Source organism: Catharus ustulatus, chromosome 28 (genome assembly GCF_009819885.2).
Source record: "Catharus ustulatus isolate bCatUst1 chromosome 28, bCatUst1.pri.v2, whole genome shotgun sequence".
Lineage (NCBI taxonomy): Eukaryota > Metazoa > Chordata > Aves > Passeriformes > Turdidae > Catharus > Catharus ustulatus.
The window spans coordinates 6,901,846-6,915,658 of NC_046248.1; the positions used below are offsets into that span (position 1 = coordinate 6,901,846).

Genomic DNA, 13,813 nt, shown 5'->3' on the forward strand with positions numbered 1-13,813 from the left:
AACACATTCTGTTATCTTGTGATTTTTATGAATCACTAAGTGCAGCACACTCCACTGCTGCTCTTCTACAAGAGCATTTAGCTCAGCTTACATTCTAAAGCAGCCAGATTCCAGGTGCTGGCTGGGCAGTCAGGATTACAGTATTTGAGAAGCACAGCTGTACAATCACTCATTTGATCATTACTTAAAATTATGCTGCATTTCTTAGAACTGATAGACTGTAAAGAATTATTTCTTTTTTAGAAGTTTGATCCCAGCTCATTAACTATGTGCACATAATTTCACATCTAATATTTATATATATTTTTTTACTACCTTGTACACACTCCACACTTTTACCTAGTGAGTCAAATGGTTTACCGTTATTAATAAAACCCAATATGTTATTATTTATCTTAAGAACCAGTAAGACACATTTTTTTACACCTTGGTTTCATTCTTAATTACTACACTTTTAATGATAGGAACTTTAAACTGTTTTTCCTTGTCCTTGCTATTTTTTTACAGTGCTGTTATACACATTACACCTTTTTGTGATATTTACTATACAAATTCTTTTGATTCTAGTATTTACCATAAATTTAAGCACCTTTTTTTTTTTTCCCACAGCAGTAGCAGTCATCTTTAGCTTGCTCTTGGTATCCCGACCGTGTCAAGGCCTCACTCCCTTTCCTGGTCGATAAAGTGTTAAGAGAGGAAATCGAGATTTGGTCCTCCAAACCTAGAGCGGTCAGGGGGGCGAACCCCACCCCGGAACCGCCGGAAGGGGCTTTTGTTTGAACTTAATGAGCAACTGCCCGGCCACACGTGGCCCACGGAGCGCGGGCCGGCGGCACCCGGTGCGGTGTGTTAGCACGGGTGGGGACCGGGATGGCACAGGGAAACGGAGTGTGGTGAGTGTGTTAGCACGGGTGGGACGGGGATGGCACGGGAAACGGAGTGCGGTGTGTGTGTTAGCACGGGCGGGGACGGGGATGGCACGGGAAATGGAGTGCGGTGTGTGTGTTAGCACGGGTGGGGACCGGGATGGCACGGGAAACGGAGTGCGGTGTGTGTGTTAGCACGGGTGGGGACCGGGATGGCACGGGAAATGGAGTGCGGTGTGTTAGCTGGAGCGGGGACGGGAATCGGGCAGGGAAACGGAGTGCAGTGTGTTAGCTGGAGCGGGGCGGCTGGGGCCAGGGCCGTCGAAAAATCACAGCAACCAGGACTGAGGCTGGGGAAGGCACCGGAGGCTCGGCTCCAGCAAACACCGGGGCTGGAGAAACCGATGCGAACGGGATAGGCAATATTTTTAAAGGGTCCCAGCCCTTTCCCCTCCCGCTCTGTCTCTGGGATTTCTGACGCTCCAAAACTTTTATCCCTTCTGCCTGACACACGGCATTCATTTAGCTCTCACAGACTGGGATCCTGCCTGCTAAAATTCCAAACGGACCAGGATTTCTCCCAGACACAAGCTGCAACCACTTAGAACCCCAGCTGCCTTTGACAGTGCAAAATGCCTCTTCCCAACTGTTATCGTGGAACTGGGCAGGTGAGATTTGCTTCACAGAGAATTTACTATTTTTCCTGGGTTTTCAAAATTTAGATAGCCCTTAATAGAGGTCCCTATAACTCTTACACCATTCCTCTCATTCCTATTCTTGTCCACCCTAGTTAGTCACACATGGAGTAATTTTTTGCATTCACTAAGGACTAATTATGTCACTTAATAAATTTTCTGTGCTACCAAGTTATGCTGCTGTAATACATAGTTTTATTTCTGACCCAATTTTTGCCCTTTTTCTAAATGTACTTGCTGCAAAAAGAAAAGTGTTTCCATTTCTTATAAAGTTTTCTTTTATATTGAAAAATGACTCACTTTTTTCTTGTTGAATTTCCTCACCTCGAATTCAAGTCTGAGGAGCCAAACAGCCACAGTTATTCTGAGGCCTTTTATACCTAGTGGGATTTGTTCCGCCTTTTCCTGCAAATGAGAAGCAGTCCCAATCAGGGGTATATTAACCGCAGCCTTTGCTAAGGGCCTTCATTCCCTCTTGGGATCTGGGGGATAAGAGCTCTCTTCTCATTTTTGTGACAAACTTATCACAAATCTTTGTTTTTCAGCAGCTGCTTTTAGATACCTAAAGTAGCAGAGGCTTTGAAGATTCAGTGAAGAAAACAGCATTGAATACAGAGAGTATTTAAGTTAATGGTTTTGGGTTGTAAATTCAGAGGTGGTAAGGTGCTTTTGTAATTTTTGATTTTGTTCTTGGTTTGTTTTTTAGGTGGACTATAACTTCCTGAAATTTTATGTTGCGTCAAGTATAACACCCGAGGGTTTTTTCAGCAGATTTGTCATATGACAAAAAGCATCTGACCTGTAAAGATGATGTTTGAGATTGAAGCTTCAGGTGAGTAAACTGAGGAGGGTGACCAGGAAGGGGACTGCAATTTTAAATGTACTGTCCAGTATCTTTCTAACAAAAGCTGACAGAAATTTAGGTTAAGCATTAGAACTTGGGTCCGTTCATTGCAAGAACTTGCCAAAGCTGGAGGACTGGGGTGATGACTGCTTTTAGCAAAGGTTACTCATTAATGCTGTGTCAGATTTCCCTCAGTGACTGTTGGGTCTGACTGGCTGACAGGTGTGAGTTTGTGCTCTTGTCACTGGGGAATTGGAAATAATTTCAGTATAATTAGAAATTTCAGAAAAAATCCAGCTAAAAATGTCACCTCTGCCCTCCTTAAGTTCTCCCAGTTTTTACAATCTAGGAGGTGCACAGAAGTGAGGCAGCGGAAATGACATGAAGGAACAGCTGTAAATTCAAAGGCAGAAAGAGGAGATGTACCAGCACAGGGGAGGAAAGGGGAGAGGTTTCAGAAAGCATTTTTGTGGTCTAATTAGTAATTTCTAATTTCCCAGGGAGATGAACACAAGCTCACAGCCATTCAGGCCTGGCAGCGAGAGTTCTCAGGGGACACAGGTTTCTGAAAATGGAACTGACCTTGGCAGAAGAGCAGCTGTGAAGGGAAGCAGAACAAAAACACAGGTAAGCACAAACACCAAGTGCAGTGGTACTTCTTGGTCCTGTGTGCACCTCCTGCCTCTGCCTGCTGTGAACACTTGGTGTCGCAGCTCAATGTAGGTGTCAGGGGAAGTAAGGTGCCTTTTTTGAGGGAATTGCTGAGGTAAGTGAAGGGAGTGGATCTGAGTTCATCTACCAGAAAATAAGGAGGGGATATTTTGGAGGGAAAAGGTGAGGTCCTGAGTTCCCTCACCCTAGCACCACTTGTGTTTGCACTGAGTGCAAAAAACCACAAGGAACCTGCCAGAAGCAGGCCTTTGTTGCATAGCTGGGATTGCAATTTGCTCCTGGATTCTATCCTCCAATTCTCTCTCAGGTTCCTGTGCCAGAGCAGCACTAACCCAGAGCCATACAGGGTCTATAGTCTTGATAAATGTAAATGAAATTGGCCAAGTCTGTCAGGAAAGCAAAAACATCCTGGGGTTTGTTTGGCCAAAGACGGACCATGAAGATGTCTGTACTTCCGGTGGGGGTGAGTGCTGATCCTTTTTGGGTTGTGTGTGGGGTGCCTCTGGCCCCTCAGAAGTCAAGGCAAGGCTGAAGGAAGGAGGGAAGCTGGACAGCTGCAGGTGAGGGCAGTATTGGATGTTCCAAAGTACTTGGTCCAGAACTGCAAGAACATCTTTCCACCTCATTTGTCTCCACCACTGGGCAGAATATTAAGATGAAGCTGCACTTAGCTCTGTCTTTTATGGGTTGTTCTGTGGTGGTTGTTTTGTTTTTTTTTGCTTTTTTTTTTGCTTTTGAATGTATTTCCAAGTGTGCCAGTGAGGAGCAAGTTGCTGGTTTGCTTGATTTCTGACTGATCTGTCACAGAAATGGGCATCTGTGTGTGCACCCACTTCCTGGCAAATCCAGATATCACCTGGAAATCCTAAGTGAGGATTTCCAGCCTTGACTCCACGGGAGACAGCCTTCTCAAAATGGAACTGACCTTGGCAGAAGAGCAGCTGTGAAGGGAAGCAGAACAAAAACACAGGTAAGCACAAACACCAAGTGCAGTGGTGCTTCTCTGTCCTGCGTGCACCTCCTGCCTCTGCCTGCTGTGAACACTTGGTGCTGCAGCTCACGGAGTGCATCGCAGTGTTTGTGGGGTTTGATTTCACGTGCTCAGGCCCTGTCAACAATTGCCCTCCTCTACTGGACACATGCCTGCAGTGGGACCAGAGTCCCTCTTGCCCTGGAGGAATTCTCTGCTCCTCTGGAGAGGGGCTGAAGCCCGGGGTTACGAGCAAAGGAAAACAACCAAGGCACGGGCATTCTGTCCTTGTTGCGTGCAGCACCACCTCTTCTCCAAGTTCCCAGCACTGATGAATCTGAGCAACTAAATGCCTGCTCCTTCACTTCTCTAGCTCTCCCCCCACACTTCCCCTGCTCTTATCCTTGGTGTGCCAATGTTCTGCTTCCTTTTAATGTCTGAAATAGTTAGGAATGAAAATGCTGGGAAAAGGACACTCTGAATAGGTGTCACCTGTCATGGATAAAACCCCACAGTGAGCAATCGGAGCAGAAACATGATAGCTGGGAGCCTCAGACTACTGCAGTGGACTTAATTCTGTAAAGGCAGAAAGAGAAGATGTACCAGCAAAGGGCAGGAAAGGGGAAAGGTTTCAGAAAGCATTTCTGTGGTCTAATTAATAATAATTTCTGATTCCCCAGGGAGAAGAACACAAACTCCCAGCAATTCAGGCCTGGCAGTCCCCTGCAGCGAGAGCTCATCCCACATCTACAGAGGCAAGTCCAGCATCTGAAAGAAAACAAACCAGAAGAAAAAGGTGATTTCTTGTGCTTCCAAGTTATTGCAAGTTCTTAAAGCCCAACCAACATTTGCTCTCTATTTTGCTTGGCTGAATCATGCGCAGTGGGCACAGGTCAAGGCATTCATGCAGCTGTAAGCCCAGGGTAATTTAGAGGGGACACAAGAACTGTTTGTGTAGGAACATGTGAGGGGATGTCAAGGGGAGTGAGGTGGCATTTTTGAGAGGATTGCTGAGGTAACCCAAGGGAGCCCAGCAGACAATTTCCCTGGGAAGTCCGAGGCCCCTGTGGAGCACAGCCAGGGCTCTCCAGGGGTAGCGGGGAGGGCTCTGAACTCGGGACTCTCTGTGTCCTCCTTCCTTGGCAGCAGCCGGTGAGGAAGGGAGGAGAGGCTCTGTGCGGGATGAGGCCGGAGAGAGCGAGCAGAGGAGCGGCCTCGGGCTGGAGAGGGGCAGGAGAAAGGCAAAGGGACCTCCCTGGGGTCACCATGGCCTGTGGGGAACAGAATGGACACTTGGATGACCAGTGGAGGGGAGCAGTGGATCTGAGCTCATCTACAGGGAAATGAGGAGGGGATATTTTGGGGGAAAAAGCTGAGATGCTGAGGGCACTCACCCTGGCACAAGTTGTGTTTGCACCGAGTGCAAAAAACCACAAGGAACCTTCCAGAAGCAGGCCTTCATTGCATAGCTGGGATTGCAATTTGCTCCAGGATTCTTGCCTCCAGTCTTCTCTCAGGTTCTTGTTCCAGAGAGGCTCTGACCCCAGAGCCATACAGGGTCTGTAGCCTTGATAAATGGGAATGAAATTGGCCCAGTCTGTCAGGAAAGCAAAAATATCCTGGGGTTTGTTTGGCCAAAGACAGACCATGAAGATGTCTGTACTTCCAGTGGGGGCGAGTGCAGATCCTTTTGGGACGTTTTCAGCAGCAATCCATGTTTTAAAAGAACACAAAGAGCATCCAATGCAGAAGAGTCTTTAGGAAATACACCCAAATAAGAGACTCTGCTTTTCCTGTAGTTCTCCCTCCTGTTTTCACCTGGGCTGAAAGGATGGGCAGGGCCTGTATTTATCACATGAAAGTGATGCTCCTAAATTTCTCTGGCAGTTCTGATTATTATTATTATTACTCATTTTCTGGCAGAAAACATGCTGATTTTGCCCTTCTCACGTTGTTTTCTGGTGATGGCCTGGTTTTGGGGGTTGAGGGGCTTTGTCCTGCTACACTGTTTCTCGAAGTGGAATTTCTTCCCATTATCATGCTAAGCTCGCTCGTTGGGCTGCACCCAGCTCTTAATGTGCGTGGACAAAAGAATTGCCCGGGGTGGGGTTCGCTGTGTCTCTCGCCTGTCGGCTCTGTCTCTGCTCGGTGTCTCTTTGGTCGGTGGCGGTCGGGGGGGGAAGGCGCCTGAAGCCACTCTCGTTCATCTCGAACCAGCCCAACTCCAGGAGCCGGGTTCTCTGCCGGAGACGCTGCACTGCCGCCTCTCCGTTCCAGATGGTTACGGTGACCGGGGAGCCCCCTTTGTCCATCTCTCCTCCTGCCTGGGACGCTCCGGACACCATCCCGGCTCTCGGTGGCTGCGCAGGATGCGCCGTGCCCCCCAGCGGTACTGGGCTGACAGAGAGAGAGAGAGAGAGAGACACGGTGTCTGCGACTGAAAAAGAGACTGAAACTAAGTTACTGTTTTTGTTTTGTCAGTAATTTTTATAGCTGCTGCTGTTTCTGTTTGTTTGGTTAAATATATTAGCAAAGAGCTGTTTTTCCTTCCCCCCATGTCTTGGCCTGGGAGTCCCTGATTCCAAATTTATATAATCAGGAGGGAGGGGGTTTACATTCTGCATTGCAGGGAGGGATTTTCCTGCCTTTCTCGGCAAATACCTGCCTTTACCAGCTAGGAAGTGCATGGAAGTGAGGCAGGGAAATGACAGGAGGGACCAGCTGTAAATTCAAAGGCAGAAAGAGCAGATGTACCAGCACAAGGCAGGAAAGGGGAAAGGTTTCAGAAAGCATTTCTGCGGTCTAATTAATAATAATTTCTGATTCCCCAGGGAGAAGAACACCAACTCACAGCCACTCAGGCCTGGCAGAACCTGCAGCGAGAGCTCAGCACACATTGACAGAGGCATGTCCAGCATCTGAAAGAAGTAAAGTCAACAGCAGAAAAAGGTGATTTCTTTTACTTCAAAGTTATTTCAAGTTCTTAAAGCACAAGCAACATTTGTTCTGGATTTTGTGTGGGTGAATCATGAGCACTGGGCAAGGGTCATGACAATCATTTAGTTGTCACAATCTGGGGTTCTGCCTGCTAAAATTTCAAGCAGATCAGGATATCTCCCAGACACAAAGTACCACCCCTTAGAACCTTGGCTGTTTTTCGACTGCCAAACACCTGCTCTAAACTGACATTACAAAAGTGGGGGCAGGATTTTTGTTTCTCAGGGAAAAGGGACTATGTTCTTGTGCAGTGCCCAGTGACTGAGACAGGGCAAAAATTCCCAACGGTGCAGGATATCTGTCAGATGCAAACTTGCACCACTTAGAACCCTGGCTGCCTTTGGAGTGCAAAATGCCTCATTTAAACTACTGTCAGGAAACTGGGTGGGCAACTTTTCTTTTAGAGTAAATTTGGCCACCTTTTGGATCCAGCGTCCCGGGCCTTAGACCGGGCTTCCGCCTGCTACAAGTCCAAACGGATCGGGATTTCTCCCAGATCCAACCTGCCAGCACTTAGAATTCTGACTGCCTTTGGAGTGCCAAATACCTCCCCCAAAATGATATCAGGACACTGGAAGGGTGAATTTTCATTCACAGGGAAAGAGGCCACCTTTTGCGTCTAGGGCCCTGTCCCGGTGACCGTGCTCTACCCGCTATAATTTCAAACGGATCAGGATTTATCGCGGCTTCAAGCGGGCTCCATATAAAGTCCTGACTGCCTTTGCAGTGCAAAATACCTCTATTAAACTGCGATTATGCTTCTGGGAGGGGGAGTTTCGGTTCAGAGGGCAAAGCGCCAATGTTCTCATCCAGGGTCCTGTTCCTGAGATGGGGCTCCCATCTGCTACAACGCCAGACAGATCAGGATTTCTCCCAGACACAAGCTGCTTAGCACTTGGAACCCCGGCTGCCTTTGCCGTGCAAAACAGCTCTTCCCTACTGATGTCACAGAACTGGGTGGGTGAGAATTACTTCACAGAGAATTTACTGGTATTTTTTGTTTTTTTTAAACATAGGTAGCCCTGAATAAACATCTCTGTGACATTCACACCATTCTTCTCGTTCCTATTCTCATCCATCCTAGTTAGTTACACGCATAGTAAGTTTTTGCATTTACTAAAGACTAATTAGATCACCTAATAAATTCTCTCTGTTATCTAGCTATGCTGCTGAAATGCAAAGTTTTATTTCTGATGCAATTTTTGCCCCTTTTTCTGAACACACTTGTTGTAAAAAGGAAAGTATTTGTAGTTTCTATAAATTTTTTTGTATTGAAAAATGACTCACCTTTCTCTTGTTGAATTTCCTCACCTCGAATTCAAGTCTGAGGAGCCAAACAGCCGCAGTTATTCTGAGGCCTTTTATACCTCGTGGGATTTGCTCCTCCTTTTCCTGCAAACCAGGGGCGGTCCCAATGAGGGCTATATTAACCGCAGCCTTTGCTAGTGGCCTCCATTCTGTCTCTGGGAATCAGCTGGGGTAAGGGTTCTTCTCTCATTTCAATGCAGAGGATGTTTCACCTTATCTCAGTTTGTTTTTTAGCAGATGCTTTTGGGCATCTAAAGCAGAGACTTTGAAGATTCAGTGAAGGAAATAGTATTAAATACAGCGAACATTTAAGTTCATAGTTTTGGGTTGTGTGTTCAGAGGTAATAAGGTGCTTTTGTAATTTGTAGTTGTGTTCTAGGTTTTCTTTGTTTTTTAGGTAGAATACAGCTTCCTGAACTTTTAGGTTAAGTATGATACCTGAGATTTTTTTCAGCTCTTTTGTCATATGACAAAAGGCATCTGACCTGTGTTAAAGATGTTTGAGGCTGAAGCTTCAGGTGAGTAAAAGGAGGACTGTGACCGGGAGGGTGAGCAGGCTATCCAGTTAGGAGTTACCTTAGAGAGTGGGTGGGGGTGGTTTGAAGGCAGTACGGTGTAAAATGTCCATTTGTGGGCCCTTGAGACTTTTCACAAGTGCAGCAGATGTATTTGCACATCTTACAGCACATGAGCTCACCCACCTCACTCACAGAAACGCCACCTAACTTTGTCTCTTCCTAACCCAGGTACCCACCGTAACAGCCCCAGCCTCAGGCTCTGGCTGAAGCTGCAGACTCGAGGACCCCAGGACGCTCAGGAGAGGGTGAGGAGCTGACTTGTGGGGGTTTGGCTCACACAACACTGCTCTTCCTGGGAGCTGTGGAATTATGTGGTTTTGGCTAATGTGCTCCTCAGAGCATACACTGATGTTTGGTTTTCTTTAGTGTAGGTGACGCAGAGAGAGGAGCCCGGCGATGGCAGCGATGTCCCGGACATCGAGGGAGCCTCGCTTCGCGCCCAAACCGGATTCACCTCTCCGGGTGTCTGACAGATAAGCGAAGGGCTGTGATTCACAGAGGGGATGACAGAGGGGTGCTGGGTCTGTAATTGTCAGGAGGGGTTTTTGAGGCAGCTTTGGAGACGGGGATGTCCAAGAAGCAGCTCCTTAGGCCCCATGAGAGGCAAGTCTCAATTTGATCTCAGTGCTGAAATGCACAGGGTAGAGCAGTTCTGGTGGGTGTCATGACACTTGTTTCTTGTGCCCTATGTGTCTTTTGAGTGTGTTGTATTACATGTCTTGAGTCTAAGCCCTTTGAGGGGCATCTCAGAAATTCTGGGCTAATTTTTAGCCTCTCCACTTCCCTTGGCCTGGTGCTGGCCCATGGGAGCGTGAGCTGGCATGGTAATCGCATCTCTGCTTAGAAGCATCCAGTCTGATGTCTTTTAAGGTCTTCTTCTGAGCTGTATTGACAGCTGTACACCACAAGGGTCCATTACAGAGGTTTAGGATGTGAAGATAGGGAGAGGATTCTGACCAGAAATTTCTCAGGCATCCATCTCTTCAGTTCTTGGGATTAATGCTTCTGCTAGCATCTTCTTCCAGCCTCATCATCACCCCATCAGTCTCCCCCCAGTCATCCCATCTTGCATTCTCTCAGTCCTCGTGATCCTTCTTCCTGCTGGGAGATTTTTTTTCCCTCCCCATGTCCTCCCCTCGTTTGTCATGTCCTGTGTCACGGGTGCCTGCACGCATTTGGCCAGGAGCTGCTCTGCCCTGCTGTGTAGTCTGGGCATAGGGGTGCTAGGACCAGTCCTGGGGACTTACTTTTTGTAATGTGGGGTGGTTTTGGACCCTAGATAAAATCTGGAGGTATAAAGTTATCCTGCAGCACATTTGACTTCTGTCCTCCCTTCCTTTCAGATGCAGATGGATCAAATCTGAGGCTGTGGGCCCATCCTAGGTAAGGGTTTTGCTCTGAGCAGTTCAGTCACAGTTTGCCTTTGCAGGGGAAGTGTTAATGGTGACTGTTACAGCAGTTTTCTTGGCCTTTTACTTCTAGAAAATGAAGCAGGATATCCACTGTCAAGGGGAAGCAGGCCAGGTGAGCAGTTTCTGGTGGTCTGAATCAGTTGTTTTTGCTGAGGTCTCAATCTCTGGTGCAGCTCTCAGCATTCATTGTTCTTTGTGTTTTTTAGGCAGTGCCCTTGAACTACCCTGAGATGGCTCTGCCCAGCTGGCCAAGAGACCCAGTTCACTGCTCCTGTGAGTCCTCCGGCAGTATTCCAGGATTCTGATGAAGCCTTCACCTTCTGCTATTTGAAGATGCCATCCGGGCGGCCTTTGGCGAGAGCCAAGCAGTTGGGGTGAGTCTGGGAGTTTGGGAGAAGGAGTTTGGGTCCAGTCAAGTTTCAGCCATGTCATGTCACTTGTCTCTTGTGCAGTCTGTGTCTTCTGTCTGTTTTGTGTTGTGTCTCTTGCCTTAGCCCTTTGTGGGGCCTATCAGATACCCAGGGCTCATCCATAGCATCTTGTGATCCCTGCATTCATCAGCCTGGCTCTGGTGCCATCAAACCTTGGTCTCAGGTGCTTGGACAGGCATCTGAATCTCTTCTCTTTTGAGAAGCATCCAGTCTCATCTCTTAAGGTCTTACTCTGACCTGTATTGCCAGCTGTGCACCTAAAGGATCCATTACAAGAGATGAGGAATTAGAGGAATGGGAAGATAAGAAGAGGATTCCCAGGCAGCCATCTCTGCAGTTCTTGGGGCAAATCATTCTGCTGGCATCTTTTTCCAGCCTTGTCAGCTTGCTCTCAGTCTTTCCCTCAGTGTTCTCATTTTGCATTCTCTCAGTCCTTGTGGTTCTTCTTGCTGAGTTTTTTTGTCCCCCTGTCCTCTCCTCGTTTGTCATGTCCTGTGTCACGGGTACCTGCACGCATTTGGTCTGGAGCTCCTCTGCCCTGATGCATAGTCACGATAGGACAAGGTGCAGGGACTTGGGTTTTGTACTGTGGGGTGGTGTTGGACTCTAGATCAGATCTGCACATTCACTCAAGATGTCTGGGGCTGCCCAGCTATTATGCTGGGCTTTAAATTTTAAGTTCTTTTTACCTGCAGTTTACCTGGGGTTTTGGGTAGAAAATGTGTGGGGATGTCTCTTGGCTCTCAGGTAACCACTCACTGACCTCCCGCTTCTGTCTCGCAGGTCCCCAAGGCAGATTTCCAGTTCTCAGCCGCCTCCTTTCATGGAACCTATCCCTCAATGTCGAGGACCAGCAGCCAGAGGATGCGGTCAAGCATCCTATTCAGCGTACAGTTTCAGGTAAAGGTTGCAGTTCGCTTACCAGCTGAAGATTGTGTGACCGTCTGTGTGTGAGAGTTTGTGTCCGTCTGCCACCGCTAGCGTATGCCTGTGCGAGTGTGCGTGGTGACTGGTTGTAATTTTGTGCGTAGGAGTTTTGCCTTTCAGGCTTTTCAACCAATTTTAAATTTAGAATAAAAATTTCCCAGCCAGGGTTTTTTTTTTAATTTCCTCCCTGGCTGGAGTTTTTTTTCCCAGGTCCCGGCCGGTCTGCGCGGTGAAGTTCATCACCAAAGTTTGGGCGCAGAACGGCCAGGGACCGGGGTTTTCGTCAGGCAGGGTGATATTTGAGGTTCCAGGGGAGCACAGAGAGCTGTGGTGTAATTGGGCGCTCGAGACAAGAGCGGTGGCAGGTGAGCCGAAAGTTGTGTGCGGTGGATAAGGGTTATGTTTTATGGGTTCTGATTTTCTTCTCATTTTATTTATGTAGGAAATTGAACTGTCATCAACTGTCGTGGTCTAGAAAGACGATTATGTTCTGTTACTATGTATGAGGTTTTATTTTGTTTTAGCAAGAGGCAGAAAGCCCCCAGTGATGCTGCAGCCGTCCCAGCCTTTAAATACTTTGGGGATGTGCTTGCCAGCATTCCCGAAAGAGCACTGGGAAAGCACCAGGAAATCACAGAACCGTTTAGGCTGGAAAAGAGCTCTGACATCACCGAATCCAAGCTGTGCCCATCCCCACCTTGTCCCCAGCCCAGAGCCCTGAGTCCAGGACAGCTCCAGGGACCCCAAACCTCCCCGGGCAGCCCCTCCAGTGCCCGGCCTCCCTTTTCATGTGGGAATTCCTCCCGCACTCCCCTGGTCCAGCTCCCATCCCATTGCTGGATCAGAGCCTGACCCTATTGAATTTTGGGGTTGTCACCACATCCTCCATCCCGCTTTTCAGGGCAGTGACAGCGAGTACGAGGTGGACCCGGGGCACCAGAAGGGCATCTCCCGGGCACAGGCTTACAGCTACACCGAGAGCGATTCGGGCGAGCCTGAGCACACCCCGCTCTCCAACAGCACCTCCACGCAGCAGGGCAGCCTGTTCCGCCCCAAAGCCAGCAGGACTCCCACCCCCCAGACCCCCGGCAACGCCCCCAGCAGCCAGCCCGGGACCCTGTACTGCCCTCCCAGCAGCCTGGCCCCCGGCTCCAGAGCTCCCCTCGCTGGGTTTTCCTCTTTCGTTTGATATTTAAAGAGAAGGGAAAAAAAAACCAACAGGAGAGGGGGGAAAAAGTAGGGGGAAAAAAAAAAGAAACTAAAAGAAAAGTCCCAAGAAATTAAGAGAAAAGGAAAAAGCAGCAAGGAGGAGGAAGGGGAGCAGCCCCAGGGGTTTTCTGCTTTCTGGGCAGCACCGGAGCTGGATGCCAAGGTCAGGTCCCCTCCTTGGCCAGACTCCTCGGGGGGGGCTCGGGCTGTGCTGACATCACCCTTGGCACCCATGGGGGCCAGCCCGGACCTGCTGCTGGACTCCGGTGGGTGCTGGGGGCTGGGTGAGGGGCTCCTGCCGTGCCAAACCCCGGCCCCTCCACTCGTGGCTCCCCCAGGACATGGGGACAAGCGGTGACACAGAGACCCCAAACTAAAGAGGGCGAGAGGAGCTCTGCTGATCTCAAACCTCTGGACTTGAACCCTGCACTTGGCACCCCCACAGCCTTTGGGGGAAGGATCCCAGGGCACAATTCATTCCCCCCTCCTTGGTGCCTGGCCCAGCACAGCCCCCCCAGGAGAACCCAGGACTGAAACCCCCTGAGAGCCCCAGTGGGTGCACGTGGTGCTCATCCCCTCCGACTTTGCACCTCGGGGGCTCTGGGGAGGACTCGGATGAAACAATTGGAGCCTCCCCTTGGCGTTTTCTGGGGTTTTGGGGGTTTTCAGTGGGGTTTTGTGCAGAGGCCTGAGGGCATTCGGGGGTGTGGATGCCCGGGGGGGTCTGTGGCCATTTTGGGGTTTCTGCACAGCACAGCCCCCACAGTGCCTATGGGTGAGCCAGCACCAGCCTGGCAGGGCCGTGGCACCCGGCCTGAGCCGAGGGAGATGCCGATAACGATCCTGAGGACAAGAGTGTCCCCTCTCTGTCACCTTGCTCTGCCACAGAAAGGGCCAGTGCCCG

General features: G+C 49.2%; 1 protein-coding gene across 10 annotated transcripts; it reads left to right on the forward strand.

Moving 5' to 3' along the window:
- Window positions 1-1,214: 1,214 nt before the first annotated feature.
- On the forward strand, window positions 1,215-12,936 carry LOC117008089 (protein sidekick-2-like). 10 transcript variants are annotated; one of them, XR_004420258.2, is made up of 12 exons: window positions 1,229-1,534; window positions 2,268-2,393; window positions 2,906-3,032; window positions 3,885-4,047; window positions 4,728-4,843; window positions 6,879-6,996; window positions 7,858-8,001; window positions 9,099-9,175; window positions 9,302-10,313; window positions 10,413-10,454; window positions 10,549-10,716; window positions 11,557-12,936. XR_004420258.2 is itself a non-coding variant. In XM_033081648.1 (2 exons), exons 1-2 carry the CDS (start codon window positions 11,614-11,616, stop codon window positions 12,887-12,889), a joined length of 348 nt encoding a protein of 115 aa, XP_032937539.1. In that variant the 5' UTR covers window positions 10,753-11,613; the 3' UTR covers window positions 12,890-12,936. The 10 variants fall into 10 exon arrangements, 1 of the variants encoding a protein (XP_032937539.1); XR_004420256.2 differs by lacking the exon at window positions 4,728-4,843 and having other exon boundaries at window positions 1,231-1,534; window positions 11,557-12,065; window positions 12,602-12,936; XR_004420254.2 differs by lacking the exon at window positions 4,728-4,843 and having other exon boundaries at window positions 1,236-1,534; window positions 11,557-11,673; window positions 12,143-12,936.
- The last annotated feature ends 877 nt before the right edge of the window (window positions 12,937-13,813 follow it).